This window comes from Erithacus rubecula, assembly GCF_903797595.1.
Source record: "Erithacus rubecula genome assembly, chromosome: 4".
Lineage (NCBI taxonomy): Eukaryota > Metazoa > Chordata > Aves > Passeriformes > Muscicapidae > Erithacus > Erithacus rubecula.
This window is the reverse complement of record NC_136686.1, coordinates 43,234,556-43,253,000: the sequence shown is the minus strand read 5'-3', so window position 1 is coordinate 43,253,000 and position 18,445 is coordinate 43,234,556. Positions and strand designations below refer to the sequence as shown.

The 18,445-nt window shown below is 34.3% G+C and overlaps 1 protein-coding gene across 2 annotated transcripts in view; it reads left to right on the top strand.

Moving 5' to 3' along the window:
- Nucleotides 1-18,230, top strand: part of IMMP2L (inner mitochondrial membrane peptidase subunit 2) — a 402,416-nt gene extending 384,186 nt beyond the window's left edge. For both annotated transcript variants that reach the window (XM_079303729.1, XM_079303728.1), the window contains exon 6: nt 17,735-18,230. In XM_079303729.1, the coding sequence (XP_079159855.1) occupies nt 17,735-17,854 (120 nt within the window). In that variant the 3' untranslated portion in view covers nt 17,855-18,230. The remainder of the gene's footprint in view (nt 1-17,734) is intronic.
- Nucleotides 18,231-18,445: the final 215 nt, after the last annotated feature.

The following is an 18,445-nucleotide window of genomic DNA, read 5'->3' as shown; positions in this document are numbered from 1 at the left end:
TACAGAGCTTAGCATGATTTTCATTTTAGGCTATTGATTTAGATGAGAGAATCCAAGTTTGCTGAATATCTCATGGGATTTCAGGAGAATGTTGAAAGGTGAAGTAAACAAACAATTCAATCAGTCGTCATTTAACCTCAGGTCTTGGACCTGAATGTTTTCTCAAACTCAATTTTATAACTATAATTTACTAAAGTTAATATGCATAATAAACTTCTCTAAATAAGGTTAATACCTTAATAGTAACCACTGCTCTCTCACATTTGTCTCTCTTTGGTTTGGACATCAGAGCACTTCAGCAAAAGTATTAATTGTCAGCTTGAGTCACTTTTTCTGATGTCTTGTTCTAGTACATGTAGTTAATCTAGAGCTATCAAAACACTTCAGGTATTTAATTTTTTTATTCCTCCTGCATGCAACAAAGTCATTTTGGGCCAGAGAGATGTTTGTGTAGGAAATCTCTCTAAAGAAGGAAAGATTGCAACATCAATTCCAGTACAGAGGAATTACTCAAGGTCATTGTCTGGTAATGGCTAGGGAACATTTCCTATGTAAAGACAAGTATCCATGAATTAGGAAAAAAATGCAACAGTGTAAGCCAAGGATGATAGTGCTAAAAATCTTTGACTCTGTTACTTCATCCACTCAAAGAACTCTGAATATGGGCCAGCATATGATTCCTTTTGTGGATATTTGTCCATATGCTTCAGTAGATGTTGGAACATACCAATGAGATTATATCCAATGTCTATTGAACCAAATGCAATTATACCCCTTAAATTTAATAATCTCTGTGTCAGTCTTGTGAATTTTACAGTAGTGTTCACTGTATTCTAACAGCTGTCTGAATGTAATGCCTGTGAGGCAATTCACTGCCCACTGTTTGTCTCTTGTCTTACATAAATGGACAGGAGATTCAGAAATTTTGGAGGGAGCAAGTGCTTCTCCTTGTTTGCATAAGGCTTTGTTCTGTTGGATAAACAAGTTCCCTAAACAAGTCCCTTAGGTCAGTGACACTTTTTAATGCTGAAATATCTTTTTGTAGTATTCAAAATTTTGTAATAGAAACAAAATATTTGAGATTTGATTTGTATAGGAGTGGGTTTACAAAAGCACTTCATTAAATACCATGAAAAACAGTGCCTGTATAATAGTGACATTCATAAATCTATGTATTTCTTGCACACTTTCATGTTTTTCAGATAAGTCATGACAGGCTGTGGCATTGTTACATATTACAACTGTGGGAAATAATCCTCATCAAAAGAAAAATGTAGTGCAATGCATGTCATGTCATCTACTGTTGTCTAGTTATATCAGAATAATAATACTTTTAAGTCTTGTTGCTCACACTGTTCTATAAATTAATATTTAAAACCTTTAAGATTCAAGAGATGAAGTTTGACATTCACACTTTACAATCATCTATAAATCCTTTTTTTTTTTTTTTTAATCTCTTATTTTGAAGAGGAAATTAAATAAATCTTTGGGTCAGACTCAGGTGTCCTTATACATGAGCAATAGCCCTGGTTTACAGGAATAGTCCTCTCAAATTATAGCAGCAAGCTTTCAAGTAAGTTACTAATCAGTTTGAGGACTGGTTCCAGCCTCCAGTCAATGTTCAAATTATACCTGAAAATAAGAAATTCACATTTGACTTTGGCTTTTTGTATGCAACATCTATCATTATTTAAAAGAAAATAAATACACACACACATCACACTTATATAGATACATAATTAGCCCTGGGCAGCTTTGTTTTCTTTAGGAAAAAATAATGAACTAAGAACTAATCTCATAAGATGCCTTAAACATTATCACAATCAAGAAATTACCAAAAAAAAAAAAAAAAAAGTTTTAACTTCTACCACTGATCCTGTTTTGTTGAATATTCTTATTTTTAATTTAACTTTTAGTTTAATTCTAACTGGGTTTCTGTAGAATAGCAAAGAAATACTGTTAGCAGAAATTATTTTTATGTTTTTGTTGGCCAGTGCATTTTAACCATCCTGCACTTCGTGTCTTATTTATGAAAAATAAAGGGCACTTCATATTTAAGAATATCTTTTTTAAGACAGTTTTTATACTGCACTTTGAAGGCTGAGAAGTTTTCAGAATCTTTACTGTAATCCTTGCCATGCTCTTTAAATAGCAAAACAAAACAAAAACTCACACCCAAGCTTTCCCTATGGGTGCAATGTCATGAGCAAAATGTTGACTCCCGAGTGATAGAATGTGACACACTTCAAATCCAAAAAGGGTTTTACACAAAAATGCCATAGCTCATCATGTTAGTGTCTCTGTCAAACAGCAAAATTACAATTTCATGAGCAGTTGGTTACCTTTTCTGTTCAATTTATGTCTCACTTATGTTGTAACAGTGGCATTTGACAGTGGAAAAGTTGGAGGACACAGATTAGATAATTCATGATTTTCTAGTGTTCAGCATGATCAAGTCAATGACCTAGGTGTCATGAAATAGGAGGGACAAGGAAGGAAGAAGTAATTGTGAGAAGAGAAATTTTAACTTCTTTTTTTCAAGAGAATAATAAATTTTCACTATTTAGTGATCAACAGGGCTCATGTATCAAGCATAAATTTATGTGACAAGCTGTCATCTGAGCACTATTTCTGACATGGCTTTAGGATCCAATCACAAGTTATTTAAAAGCTATCATTTTTAATTACTTATAAATAGTTCTAATGAGTATGTTTCAGAATTTTGCTATTTTAAACCCTTTTTCAAAAACCTCATTAAATAAGAATTAATTTTGACATAGTTCTAAGTAAGAAATCTAAAATTATAATCATCAAATAGGCTCAACCTTGTTTCTGTAGGAGCAATAAATTTTGTTAAAGTAAGATGCAATTTGAATTAATAAAGATTCTGATATCTTTTTCTTAGTAGCTTCATGTCTATGGTGCTCAAGAAAACGAGTATTTTACATGTGTTTTGTCATTATGCAAATGAGTATGTGTGAAGTTCTAAAGAATGGCAAGTAGAGACTCAACTTTTTGATTGTCACACCTTTGAGAAAGTTGTTGATTTGAAAAAGAATGTCTTAATTTCTGTGTATGTATATTCTGAAGAACAACCTGTCTAGCATTTTCATTAGCTTGAGGCCTTGGTTTAGCATTTTCAGAAGTGAATATTAGGGATTAAAAAGTGTTGATAGCAATGCCATGGTACATACTAGCAAAAACTTTAACATAGAGTTGTAGGGAATGGGGTTTACATAACAGATCTTGAATATCTTATAACATTTGAAAACCAAAAATGCATTGAAAATTTTTTTAAAAGCTAAAGCTAAAGTCTGAGGCCAGCTGAAATATTGTCTCTGTGAATAAACTGCTTTTATTATTTTCTGTTTTCTGCTGTGTTTTCTGAATAGAAGCTCTAGCATATAAAATATGTACTGTACAAATTTCATGTTTAGTTTACCTTTTTTTGGAGGAGAATCTCAAGTTCTCATTGAAGAGCCTAACTCTTTATGATTTAAAGATGACTATAACAAATTGCTTTCATTGCAGTCAGGCAGGTGAGATGGCTTCCCTGATTCTAGATGAAGTTTAAAAACCAAGAGAGAGAAGCTATGCCCCATTAATCTCAATTAAGGCCTAATCTAAGGTGATGTTCTGTGCTCAGAGAATTAAGTATTTATTCAGATGCCATGGGATTTAGTTTTTTGTTCAAGAATTTACCTTTCGGCTGAACTTGGAAATCAATTTGTCTTAGAAATTTTTTCTCTATTCCTTGTCATCCACATTCTGCGTGTGATTATGCCTTGCTCTCCAACCCTCATGAAACAGCATTTGGGGATTTCTGCTGGATTCCCTTGCCATTCCATAATGGAGGGAGGCAGCAGAGTCTGGGAGCTGGAGCTGGGTCCTGCTCTGCACAGCAGTGGATGAAGTTTTCTGGTTTCTTGTGCCTGGGGAATGCTGCCAGCCAGCAACCAGGAAGCCTTGCAGATAAATAATAGAGTCCAGCTGGCACACACATGGGAAAGATAACAAGCCTGCCAGAATGACACTGTAGGAGAGGCCATACAGGAGCTGTGGCTGGTCTTAGGAGTCAGGAAAGTAGCAGGATTCTATCCAGATACAATTGAAAATACCTTACATAAATGTGTACTAAAGGGTTTTGGACTGTCTGAGAATTAATTTCAGCTGAGTTCTTGCAGAGACTATGAAGAAAAATTATATAAGGTAGTATTTTGAGGTTGAAGAGAAAGCTGCCTTGCTGCAGAACACAGCAGGTGCTGCATTGGACTCTGCTGTTGCCATGGATGCTCAAGGCTAATCTTGTTCAGTATAAGTTTGAAGCTCTTGGGTTTCTTATTTAATGTGTTAATATTAACTGGGAATGTTTTCCAGTTGCAGCTGATATCGATTTTACATAATTTCTGTTTGGGAAGGAAGTGTTCTAATTTCAGGATGTGGGCTGTTCAAGCATCTCTAAACTCCTGTTAAAAGGCTGTAGATGCTATTTACATATTCCTTTTTTTTTTTTTTTTTTTTTTTTATAATTAAGTCCAGCTCTCTTAATAATCTGGCCCTGCATTTGTCCACATTTGATATGAACAGCACTTTACCTTATCATTAGCTAGTAATTTTCATCTTCTTCCTGCATTTACAGAATCATGATTTTGACCAATGTATTTCACTCATCTTAGGACCATCCTCCAGTCTACAAGCACACAGTGTGGCTGACTCCAGTTTAAGACCAATTCTCTCTTCAAATGGGATAATGGTGCATACCACCAGACTTCTGAGGTCAAGGAAGCTTCTGATTCACTTCTGCCATTGTATGGCTCCAGACAGCATGAAAACAGGCCACTGTGAGAAGGTTGGAGTAAAGCAAACATGGGAGCCTTTTTTTTGGTTCCTTTTGTAGGTGTGGTTGTTTTCCTGTTCCAGAAAAATATGCATTAGATTCATTGAACAAGAAAATGCACAAAATGTTTTGGAAATAAGAATATAGAGTCCTTACCAAGCTCAGACTGGGTTGCTTAAGCTGTGCAGTCATGGGAGAACAAAGATGCTGTGGGGAGGCTGCCAGAATCCATTGCAAAGCAAATGTAATAGCCATCTTCACATTGCCTTTACCTGTAGCTGATGGAAATTCAGTACTCCAGCAAATAAGAAGATGAATGATTAATAATGGTCTCATTAAAATATGGAGCATTTTTTTATCTGCTTTGAATCTTAAGATCCTGAAGCAAAAAATCCCAGCTCAGTAAACATACAGGAATATATTTTCTCCACAGTAGACTGATGAAAATGTATCAGATTGTGCTGTCTGCAATTTCACTGCTGCTGTCTCCTCAGCTAATTTGGGAGACTTGGATCTTCAGGCATTGTAGCAGTGGTGATAACTACACAGTCTGCTGCTGATACAAAAATGTGATTTTTGTCCCCCAAAACACTGAGATGCAAAATAAGCATTGGACTTGTAGCATATTTTATATGTGATTTTGTTATAAAGGTAAGTACTTAAAAGGAATTTTAATCACATTGATTTTCTTACTGAAAGTGAAAGAGCTTCATGTAAAAAATTAGTTTTAGTGGTGTTAAGTTTTAACATGCATATCTTTCAAAGCTTAAATGTGCTAATCCTTTTCCTGTACTGATGACCTGGCAGTCCTGTGTGATTATATCTTGCTAAAGTAGCTTAATAGCTACATATAACCTGAAAAATTGAGTCATTTAAAGAGTTAATAAATCTAGATCATCAGCTCCCTGGAAATTTATTCATTTTATTTTATTTTACTTAATTTTAATAATGTGCTCAAGTGTATTATTTGAATATTTAAAGTTCAGCACATGCTTTGCTGAACTATGGCTTGATTATGACTATGAGAGAATATTTTATTATATATGCAGTGAGCTGAATTCATTAGTCCTCACTACTTTCTTGCTTATCATGTAGAGCTTAGTTTTAGTTTCTCCTTGAGATAAATGTAAATCTTAATGGTAAAGCTGTGGATTTGGTTTGTGTGGCCAGGTTTTGCTGTGACTGGGGTTGGGGACAGGACTCTGTGGCTTCTGTGAGAAGCTGTGTCTGCTAGAAGCTTCCCCTATGTCCAGCAGAGCCAGTGCCAGTCAGCTCCAAAAGGGAGCTGTCTCACATTGAGAAGTTCATGGAGGATTGTTTCCATGGGAGGGATGCACATTGAAGCAGGGTAAGAGTGTGAGTTTTCCCCCTGGGCAGGAAGGATCAGCAGAGACAATGTGTGATGAACTGACCGTGGCCCATTCCCAGTCCTGCAGTGCTGTAGGGGGAGGGAAGAGAGAATTTGGGAGTGAAGCTGAACCAGTAGAGAAGGGAGGGGTGAGGGAAAGGTGCTTTTCAATTGTTTTTTTTTTTTAATTTTTTTTTTAATTTCTCTATTCCCTTCCCTGATTTGACTTGAAATAAATTCATTTAATTTCCTCTAGTCAAGTCTGTTTTGCTCATGACAACAGCTGGTTGTGGAATCTCCTTGTCCTTTCTCAAAACCACGAGCCTCTTGTTACATTTTCTTTCCTCTGTCCAGCTAAAGAAGGGAGTGATAGAGTGGCTTTGGTGGCCACTCCAGCCACAACTGGTTACTGTATTTGGGTAAAGATGAAGGTACCTTGTTTGTAATTTTGAAATTATGCAGCCTGTGACTAAGTTATTTGGTTTGGTATCCTGCCTTGTTTTGCAAGGACATGCCAAAGAAGGCTAGAGATCAAGGGTAAAACAGAAAAACACAATTGGTGAGTGTGTGCCAAGAAGAGTAAAAAAGGTCTTGAAGATGTGGGAGAGCTCTAGTTGTCTACAAAGCTGCTTTTCCTATGTCCTAGTGAATCTTCCACAAATTTTATGTGCCTTGTGAAACACTGGACTTTGAAGATAGCACAGGCTTGAAGAAGCCTCTGCTCTTCTGAATGAGGAGGCGCAGTGGCCAGCAGAGGTTTCCTGGTGCATCTCAAATGGCAGAAGGCAGCACCTCTCTTTGGGCCAATTAGCTGAACTTTGAATGTAATGGTCAGGGAACCATATGTGGGCTCCTCTTGTTCTTTGTGTTTCTGATGTGCCCATAACTGAAGGGAGTGACTGCCCCTCCTCTGGCTGGGGCTGCTGGGGCTGCTGCTGCACAAGCCAGGCTGGGGACTTGATGTCACTGCTCCATAAAATTGGCTTCTCCATGAACACTGCTGTTCCCTCACTGTGGGCTTTTCTGTGGGAGACTAAATATCATCTCACATGTAAAATGTGCAGTCCTTGTAGACTCAGGATTGAGAGAAAGAACAGCAACAATATTTGATAATGGTTCTATCTTGGTAAGGATGCATATCTTGTTATATTTCTGATATATTATTGGGAAACTTTTTTCTCTGTGAAACCTCTTATGCCATTATCGTAAGCTAATCAGGAGTGAAGTAAAGAAAAAATAAGTTGAAGAGGATTAGTTATAAAGACTGGAGAAAATATATTCATAAGTATAGTGTCAATTATTTAATCATAAATTCTGTTACGAAGTGAAAGGATAGCTGTATGATTTAAACTATACAAAGAAGCCTTCTATTTTGACAAATGTCACAGTATTATATAAACACAGAATGCTGAATAATAGTAATAATGAATAAGAAAAAATATTAATGTTTTTGAGATTTTTTTTTCCAAGTTAAATGAAGGCTGGGTTTAGTAAATTTAATCTTCTTCTCCACAATTTTAGCAAAATATAGAATAAATCAGATAAAGAAAAGGTAGAAAGTATTTACTATTCTTAAATTCATAGCTATTATTATAGCTTTAAGGAAGAGAAAAATATTTATATATATTTGAAGTATTTCTGTAGAGTTTTTTCCAGTAAATTGACTTGGGGAGATTACGTATATAGAATTATCTTGATGAAATTTACCCATTTAGATAAGCTCTAGCCATCCTCACACGAAGAGCTCTATTAAAAAGTCTTTTATAATTTTAATAACATATCATGCAGCTATTTAATGACATTTTGATATCCTAATGCTCATTGAATATTTACTCCCCATTGTTTTTCATAGCTCATATTGCCAACAGCATGTTTTCTGTAAGTCAAACTGTTTCTGTCGCCATTTTGAGAGAAAATGTGGGCAAGCCTCACAGTAGGATATTTTGAAATATTTAGTTAAGTGGAATAGTCTATTGAACAGTTGTCTTTTTAAGGTGAGAGAAAATAAAAATTATTTTATGAAACGTATTGCAACAAATTCATTTGTATCAGACTAAATCTAAAAGATGTAATAAAAAGCACAGAAACTCTGAGCCAGCTGATAGATGTGTTTGCTGTACATACAAGCTATTGTTGCTGAAAATCTCTGAACAATTTAGGTTTAGAAAAGGCTTGCTATGCCCAGTAACAGTTGTAATATCATAAGGTCTTGTACCATTTTGTTTTAATTAAGAGATAATTTTTCACTGATTACCTTAAATTAACTTTTCTGGCTACTGCTGGCATTTTTTTTTTTTTTCTTCCCTCAGCATTTAATAATTACTGTAACACATCTGCCAATAAAAATTTAAAATAATGAACTTTCCCAAATATTCCCAATGCTGTCCCATCACAGTGCTCACTGATGGAACTAGAGTTCAGGCTAGTGCTGCTCCTACAGACAGAAAAGACATCAGTGGAATGAGATGTTCTCCATGATATTCTTTAGTTTTGGTGCTTCTCTAAGTTCATAAATTACTCTGATTTTTGACCATGAGATCAGATACTTTTCTGAGCTCATAGGAAATATATGAAGAATAGAAATTAGCTGCAAGTAGCATGTGGGGCATTTTCACATCACTTATCTTGAAGAAGAATTTGAGTGCTTACAGAAATTAAAGCCTACTGCTTCCTCCTACAGTTGGACTCCTTCCCTTCTTTTTAGTTCTCTGTACCACTGTGTTTGCCAAAGCTTCAGGCTGAAATTGAATTAATGACATGCAATGGCACCAAACTAGAAATCAACTTAATTTGTCATGTACAGTAGTTCTATTTAGTGTCCTAATTGTCCAGTGAAGAAAGGCAATAAACATAGTCAATATCAGTGTTGTAAGCTGAAAAATATCCCTAAGCCTGACATTGTTCTGACTGGTGGCACTGGTACAATATATTGCTGGACAGGAATTCATGTTGAAGTATTTTATATATTCCTACATAATTAATATGCATAGATTTTGGAATTAACTAATACTTTCTAGGTGAAGATAATATTTTTTTAATAATTCTTTTTTTCCTACCACTATTTTTATCAATTCTTAAAATAATGAATTGCAAATGTATTATGCCTTTTTAATGTGTGTCTCTTTCATGAGACCTGCCAGTACATTTTATTTTTCTGCTGAGTTACATGACTTAGTAACAATCCTATTTAGTAAGGAACTTTGTGCATCATCCAGTGAAATATTAAAAGCTTTTAACTATTAAATGATTTTTATGCAGATGCAGCATGCAATACTCTGCATATTGTGCAATAAGCAAATTATTTTACTATTTTTATTGGTAGAAATCTAAAATAAATAATAGATTGGTTTATAAATCCTTTTATAGACATATTTAGCATAATGGCTCTGTAAATCATAAACAAGAAAGAGTCTTTGTTAAGACTGCTATACTTAATGAAGAGAAAAAAGTAGTAGTGCTGGGATATATGCTAACCTCAATTTTAAAAATAAAAATATAAAAATAAACAGAAAACACAGAAAACTCTGTGAGGGACAGAAGTTAATTAGCTATAGTGGCCTTTTCAATAATATATCCACAACAATTCCAAGAAAAGGTATTGAAATAGAATTCAGTTCATGGAATTTTTGTACGATGCCTTTTACCGTATTTAATTTAGGCAATGGCATTGACAGCTGATTTCTTCAAAAGATGAACAAGCAATGCACTGCTTTATACTGAATTCCTTTAAATCTGCACTGCTTTTTTGAATTTCAATTATGGTTCAGTGTTAGCTAGTCTTTTTCTGCACATTTAACTGTAAAGAAATCTCATATGTGAAATATATTCTATTTTCACTGACCTTTTCCTTCCTTTTCCTCTTTGGTAACTGAAGGTTTATATAATCATGTAGACATGATAGAAAAATGAGAATGCAATCCAGTTATTGTGATATTTAGTACGTTTTTTCAATACAATCAATAACCTGAGTTGTCATTACAATGCAGTGCTCAACTCTTCTTATATGAATAGCTTAAATTGCAAAACCGTGTTGGATGGGTGCAATCACAATTGTTATTATAATGTCACACAGCCATTCTGTGCAAAAGTTTTATTTATTCTGGGAATTTTATTCATTCTGGGAATCAACCATTTAAAATGCATTTCTTTTACATGATTTTTTGTGATTTTGTCTCTGCAAATATGTGATATGTGCATAATTTTTAAGTGTATATTTTCACTGTTTAGAACTTTCTTGAAATTAAATAATCATTTATATATTTTCAGTTTTTAAAAATATATTTTCTACCTAAATGAGCACTTCTAAATTTGATAACTAATACAGACTTTTACTGATTATATACTAGCTCAGTGAAAGAAAACACATATGGGATGTTTTATCTGTGTCTGGAGCTGCTGTTTCAGCTATCAAACTAATGGAACTGTAATGGAACACTTAGTAGCAAAATTAATGGGCTGCATTCTTTTCTCTGTCACTAGATCTGTGTGGCTCCATTAGATGTGATTTCTTCAGTTACAAGAAGAAAGAACAATGAATATGCTGGCACTTTGCTATGTATTAGAAAGGAATCTATCACTTTTTGTCTTCTTGGGCTAATTGGCACCTTGTTACATCAACCTTCAGTGAGCCAATATAAGTTAAAGAACATCATTCTGGCATCAGTTTATTTACAACATAATGTATTGATTCTAATATTTGTGTTATTTTTGGTTTCATAAAAGAGACAGGGGAAGAATATTTGTTTCTTTTGTCACTATTCATTATCACAGATATTTCTACTAGAGGAAGTGGTTTCTCTGGGATTTTACTGTAATCCACAGGATTTTATTTTTATTGAGCTCTTTTCCTACTACTGCACTTGATAGTACTTGTTTCAAGGTTCAACCATGTACAAAAGATGAAATGTAATAGCAATCATGTTTCCTTTCTATTAAAGTATGGATTTTTTTGTGAGATTAATTTACTGGGACAATTCTCTGTGAGACCATTTTACAGCTACCATCTAATATCAAAACTCAGTGCCACAACCTTTCTTAAAAACATGCAGTCTAATTTGACACAGATAGATGTTCCAGGCTTTATATTTTTGTTAGGGTTATAGGTGAAACACTGAGTAGTTGCATTAGAATTTCTATCTTAAGGATTTCTTTTGATTTTGAGGGCTGAAATACTCTTGAACTTTTTCTCACCTTTTTCATTAGCCTGGTCCCTTTACACCTTTTAATCCATGCAAATTTGCATTCTCAGTCTTTTAAAATATCAGTATCATCAAACTGCAGCTGTTTGGCTGATGGAATATGGGTTATGGGGCAATGAACTACTAGGTCAGGAAAAATTTATTGAAACTCTTGCTTGAATGGGGCCATCTTTAAATCACTCAGGGTTTTTCCATATTAGAAGATTTTTCATCTTCCATGTATTGGCACCTTTGAGAGCCTCTTTCAGAACTGGCAAGTATCCAGTCAGCAAAATATAGTCTGAATAGACCTCTGCTGCTCCAGGATTACTCCTGACCACCCCCAAAAGAAAATTTCAGAAGGAAATTTTGTATATAGCTAATATATATTCCCATGGCACTATGGCTGATGTTCCATAGAGCCATGTGAAAGGCTATGTACAAAGCTTAGCTAACCCGCACGTGAAGGAAAAAATATAAGAATATCTTACATCAGAGAATGGAAAACATAATTTGAAACACTGTGATTGTTTCTATTACTTTATCTTCTTTGGTTTGAGAAAATGTTAGACTTTGTGTTTGCATGTTAATCATTGGCCATGACATTTGAGAGGCCTGTGCAGTATTACTAGAATATAAAAACCTAAAGCAAAAGTGACTACAAAACCAGAAACTGGCCTTTTAAATTGTAGTTTTGTCACTGGTGAATGAATTTCTCAAGTACACAGGTAGTCTGGCACTGGCAGTTTAGTTCTAGTTTGCTGAGTAGCTGTTACTGTTCTCTTTCAGTGGTATTTTAGGGGATTTGCACAATTTAAACATTTATTAATGAGACTGGAAGACAGGAGTGTTGACTATTTGCTAGGTTGAAATATGATGAAACAAGATAATCTTCTTCATAAGTATATTCACATCCAAGTATTTTTTCTTGTACACCCTCAGAGAGGATTTTCATGTTGACTCAATGTTAAGATTTACTGCTGTGCTTTATTATTTTCTTACTATTACTATTATTATCATCTGTGACTGATCTAAATATTCCAAGATTTCTCATTTTGCACTTTGCAATGTGATTATTACATCTCTTGTTTCAAATATGTAAGTGCTTAATGTATATTTCATGGTTTTATTGAAATAACTAAAATTTCTATCACAATCCCCCTAAGTCAAAATACATTTTGAGGAAATCATGAAACAGTCCATTTAATTTTCTAATTTTGATTGTTTTGGAGGTTTTTTAAATGGAAGAAATGGTGAAATGAATATTAACATTTCATCAAAATCACCATTTTGGTTTCAGAAAAGCATGAAAAGAAATATAAACTGAGTAAAAGAAAGATAGCTTTTCTTAACTGTGAAGCCTTAATGAGAACTTATGTAGGCTCAGAAAATTAAAAATAACATAATGTTACAATCAAAACTTTGTTGTGAGCAAACCAGGAAAATTCCATTATATGCGGCCACCGAGTCACAGCTGCATTAAAATCACACCACTTTACAGTGTTTTACTGACTGTAAATAGGATTAGTTCAGAGAATGATAGTACCCTTTGCACTCCAAATTATCAAATTAATGCACAAGTCTCATCAAAACAGATTAAAAATGTCACACAAGTACTTTTGAGTATCTGTTTTTATCTCAGTTGTTATGCTGCCCCTTTGGGTCCCAAGATTGGCAGTACCCATCCTCTTCAAAAAGACATGGAAAGGGTGCTTTCATCAGTTACTGGCACCCTCAGTTCTTCATTAGGAGAATTGTGATGTCATTGATCTCTTCTTTCTCAATTCCCAATAATTTAACACATTTTCTAACTTTTTTTTCTTTATTCTTTATTGATTTTCACTTTGTGTCTCTATTTATTACATATTTTATTTTGTGCTAGTATATTGCTTGTTTTTTTCCTCTTTGATCACCTTAAAACCTTTTTGACAGTCATTTGGGGTTTTTTTGACCTTTGCTAGGCTTTTTCAGTCTGTTTTTATTATCCCATGACTACAGTCCTGTATACCTCATTATTATTTGCAAATCACTAATATTTCATCCTATTGAAACTGAAAAACAGAATATTCACTTTTTAATGTGTATGTAAAAACTGATTACACCACAAGATTATGCAAATATAAGCAAATATAAGCGGTATAAGCAAAACTGCAACAAATTAGTCAATAGTCACCTGATCATTAGAAAATTTGTTGCAGCTAAACAAGCTGAACCAAAACTCCAGGAGGAGTTTTAGGCAGGGGAGATAAATTCAGACAAATCCTGAGAAATTATTCTTGAGCTGAGGCCTTGCAGAGCTGATACAAGGTCTACAGCTTGTTAGTGGCAGTGGCTATACTGAATTTTGGGGCTATGATACAGGTGTAGGAACATCCTTGCATTTTTGTTCTGTCCCTTTGTTTTATTACATGTCTGGAATTGTTCAAAATGCATGTGAATCTGACACGTGGGGATGTGGTTTAGTGGTGTATAGTGACTTAATGGTTGGGGTCAATGATCTTAGAGGTCTTTGTCAGTCTAAATAGCCTTTAGTTCTATGATTCTATGGTTATTACTTCCAAGTAGAAAACTGACAAGTTAGGAAGTCTAACTTTTTCTAAAGTTTTAAAGATTTAGATTTTTTGGTTCTGCAGTGCTGTTTCTCAGGGTTTCAAAAACGTGTCTATTTTGTCAATCCTGTGTTCAGCACAAGTCCAAAACACAGTCTAATACCAGCCACAGTGAAGAGAATTAACTCTACCCCAGCCAAAACCAGCACACACCAGTAGGATCACATCCTTATTTGGAATTTTCCTTTCCTTGAGATCCAAACAGAATTTCCATAGAAATTTTGATGTGCTCCCCTGTATGCTACATGCATACAGGCTCTTGTACAGTCTGAATACTACTTTTTCCATTTTCATGTTGTATTTTAGAATCAGAGGAAATTATATTATTTTAAGACTTCATACTAATAAAGGTGGTTTATCCAAGCTTATTAGGACAAAATGAGCACAATTGTTCTAAGTACCACTGCAGATAGCACTATCAGTCTTAGGTTTATCTTTTCCTAATGCAGTGCCAAAACTAATCAGTTTCCATACAACTAACATACTGACAACAGGCAGACACTGAGGAAATATGCTTTTAGTACAGTGTAGTATCAATACAGTATTAATTAGAAACTTTCTCTGCAGATAAAATTGCTGTGTTAACTAAGTGAGTTCTTAGTTGTTCAGCTTAATATTCAACGATTTTAAAATGTTTAAACAGCTCAGCTTAGGCACCATAATGTGGGTTCAATTCAACATAATGTGGTTGTTACCACAGCAAGAATAACAAAGAGGTCATAATGTAGAAATAACCTCCAACTATTTAATTGCTGGCATCTCTGTGATGGAAAGGAAACATGTTCCTCAAAGAATTCATGTCTGTTAAGTGCTGATTTTTCTGAAGTTAGGTTAAGACAGTGTTTCAAGGGCATAAACTTTTTTTTTCTTACATAAAGGGAGAAAATAATGTCTATAAGTGAAGTGATAAATAGATTATCTCAATATTTCACTGTTACAACAGAAAGTGCAGCCTTTTAGCTCACTCTTCTGAATTCATTCATATCTAACCTTGATGAGGGTAAATCCATTAACAAGGGCAGGTTATTCTCTGCGAACAATTCTGTTCTTCCTCAGTGAAATTCATGGCTGCTGTGGTAAGTACAGAATAATAATAGGCAATGGAAAAAAGTTATTATGGTTGTTTGCAGAAGTCAAACATCAAGGTGCTTTTAAAGTGAACCTTTAAGTTATTATAAAAGAAGTCCTATAGCATCAGTGTAATTTGTTGTTTAGCAAAGGCTTCCATCACCCAACAGTATCTGTTTTTCCTTTTTAACTCTAGTCATGTTGTAAATCATGTTTATAGGAAGGAGAGTTCTTTATTAGTTTTCAGGCAGATGATGGTCAGTAGAAGTAATCCTCTGGGCAAAATTATTCCCAGCCTCAGTTTAAAACATGTTTTGATTCATTTATTATATTCTCAGTCTGTTTGCAGACCTCCTGCTGACATCAGTAACAAGCAATGTACTGAGAAAAACACAGAGCTTTGAAAATGAGATGTTATTTGTGTTTGAAAAGAGTATTCTGACATTTTTTCTCTGTACTAATGCTGTCACATTTTATATGCAGCTGTGGGATTTGCTGTGGTTTTATATTTTGGCACCAGCCTGTAATGTGTATGCTATCATGCTGTATGCTCAGGGAAAAAACCCAACGTGGTAATACTACATTTGCAGCCCACTTTATGGCCTAATTAAGATAAAGGATGTTTTGAATTCCATAAATATGAACCAAACTACAGAAAAGTGTGTCAAGACATTAAAAAATGTTGCTCAATGCTGTTGAAAAAGAATTGTCACTTAGCAGCCTGTCCTTTGCTTAAATGTAGGAAAAAAACTGCAATGGATCTGGGGAAAAAGTGGTCCCTGCAAGGGATCAAGCAAGTGAAATATGATACTAGACTTCAATTCAGTGATCCACTTCAGATTCTTTTAGATATCATGGGTTATTAAGTAACCAAATTATATTCAAGTAATGCAGCACCTGCTTCATCAAGCTACAGAATATGGAATTAGATATATACCACTTCAGCTTCACTGATTTGATTATGTAGCAGAGAGAGAGACTGGTGAATATACATTAATCCTATGAATTAAATCAAGAAAATTAGCTGAAGATATTCCTAGGGGCCTATTTGGTGTCTGTTTGCATAAAATGCCAAATTACCTGCTTACTAAAATCACTTCTTTTTTTTTTTTTTTTTTTCAATGAGAAATGGAATGGAACTGAGTTTACATAGGAATTTAAGCAGCAAAGTAGAAATTAAAACTAGAAATCCATTTAATTCCTGGCTCTTACAATAGCCTAGACCAGATCATTGAAATATAAGAACAAAGCAAGTATACATGTTTTCCCTCCATGGTTCCTAGTATGGACACTACACTGTTTGTTTATGTTAGATTACCTGGGTTGGACTTTGCTTCCATCATTATTTTTTTATCCAGTTTGCAATTTCTTTCTGGTCCCTTCAGTATCCTGTATAATGTATGCAAGTATGATGTAATGCTGCACATACTGAAAAGCATTTCCTTTTTGATGGCTTAAAAATTGTTTTAGGATAATATCACCGATGTTTCCTTGTTATTATGAGAAATAATGGCATAAGATTCAAATAAAGCCTATGTATTTTTTTTAATGCATGCCATTACTAATTCTGTAGACTTGTAACACTGTTGTCTATTTAGGATTCTTCAAGCATTACACAGACATTCCAGTATTTCTAACCATGATTTTGTCCTGTTTATAACTTTTCTATTGGTGCTGGATGCTATTACATGCTATTTTCTCTACAAGTCTAAAGAAATAATTTAAGATGCAGAAGTTTATGCTTCAGGCTTTTCAAATTAGCTGAGATTAACTCCATACAAAATGACTTAATTTCAGTGTTAAGCATGGACTGTCTTAGTCTGAAATTTTGACTGTTTTATTCTTACTCTGAGTCTAGCCATTTTCATACCATATATGAAAAAGATCTTGTTTATAATTTACATAAGATTTTCTAAGCAATTCTTTTTCTTTACTATGTTATCTCTGATTCATTTATAAATAATATCAGATATGAATTTTGTTTTGCTCTATTGAAGTAAAGCATTAGTGAAGTAAAATTACTGAAGTAAACAATAATAAATAATAGATGGTAAAATGTATTTGCAAAACATGAATTACGTTTAAGTATTCCTAGCACTTCAGAAGTTTTTATCTGTAGAGAAATACATTTTCATCCTCAGAGAAATCTTTACAATTTACTTTTACAAGTAACTTTTATTTTTGGTTGGAGACAAAATGGAGTTTTGAAGGATAATGATAAATAGTAAACACAGTGGTTTGGAAAAGCCACTGTCCTGGTGTGGTTGGTACACATGGCTCAAATCCAAGATGCAGATTCTGTTGAACTTATTCAAAACAGATACTTGAATTTTTTTTTCTGGAGCTAGAATAATTAATAGCCAAAAGGATTTATGTGGATTATTGATGCCTCACCTGTTTTGAGTGGCATTTTTCCTTGAAAATGAAAAAGAATCCTACTTCTTTGTTACAGCCAGTGCATTTCAGCAAGCTGTTTTGAGTTCCAAAAAATGTTTTATCAAAAAAAAAGAAAAAAAAAAAGAAATAAATTGTTGCTAAAAGCATTTTTTTTTCCCCTCATTACATGCCTGAGAGAGTACTGACTCTTCTGCTTTGTATTCACCCACTGCTCTAACAAATTGTCACATTTGGATTTTTCACGTTCTGATTTATTTGCATTGCCTAATAAGATCTCTGTTTTATGTTTTGGGTGCAGGTTTCTCTTGGACTCCTCCATGCCCGAGCTACTCATATCCTCTGGCCTCCCCAGCGCTGGCAGAAGCTGGAGCCGATGCTGCCCCCGGAGCGCAAACCGCTCCGCAGAGAGCAAGAGTGAGCTCCTGCTCAGCCAGCAAAACACTGCCATGCAGCTCAGCCAGCAAGACTGCAGTGCTTGTACCATCACCTCTAAGAGCTTTGCCAGGTGCTTTGACATCACTGTCACATCAACAAACACACGTGACATCTTAATGTTACAATGCCGCCAGAAATTCTTCGTGTTTCTTTCGTTTGTTTGTTCTGTTGTTTGGTGGGTTTTAAAACTCTCCAACATTAGGGCATTGTATATTAATTCAGTTTGAAATAACTGGTTGAAGAAGGACTGAATGTTCAGGTTTTTTCTGGAAGCAATAGCATAAATGGCTTATGTCTGTACCTGTGCTTCTCTGGACAAGAAGCTATTAAAATCTTCAATAAACTATTTTGATCTTTTACATTCAGATTGTTTCTTTTGTAAATGTGTGGAAGCTTTATTAATATTGATTGCATATGAAAAAAGATAAAAGCACCCAAAACATATGTATTTTGGATTGTCCTATAATTACTATAATGAAGAATCAATACTTCTGTAGGTGAAAAGTTTTTTAATGCAGCTTATTTCTATTATTAAACTGAGTACATATGACTTATTTTCATTTTATTTTCCAGG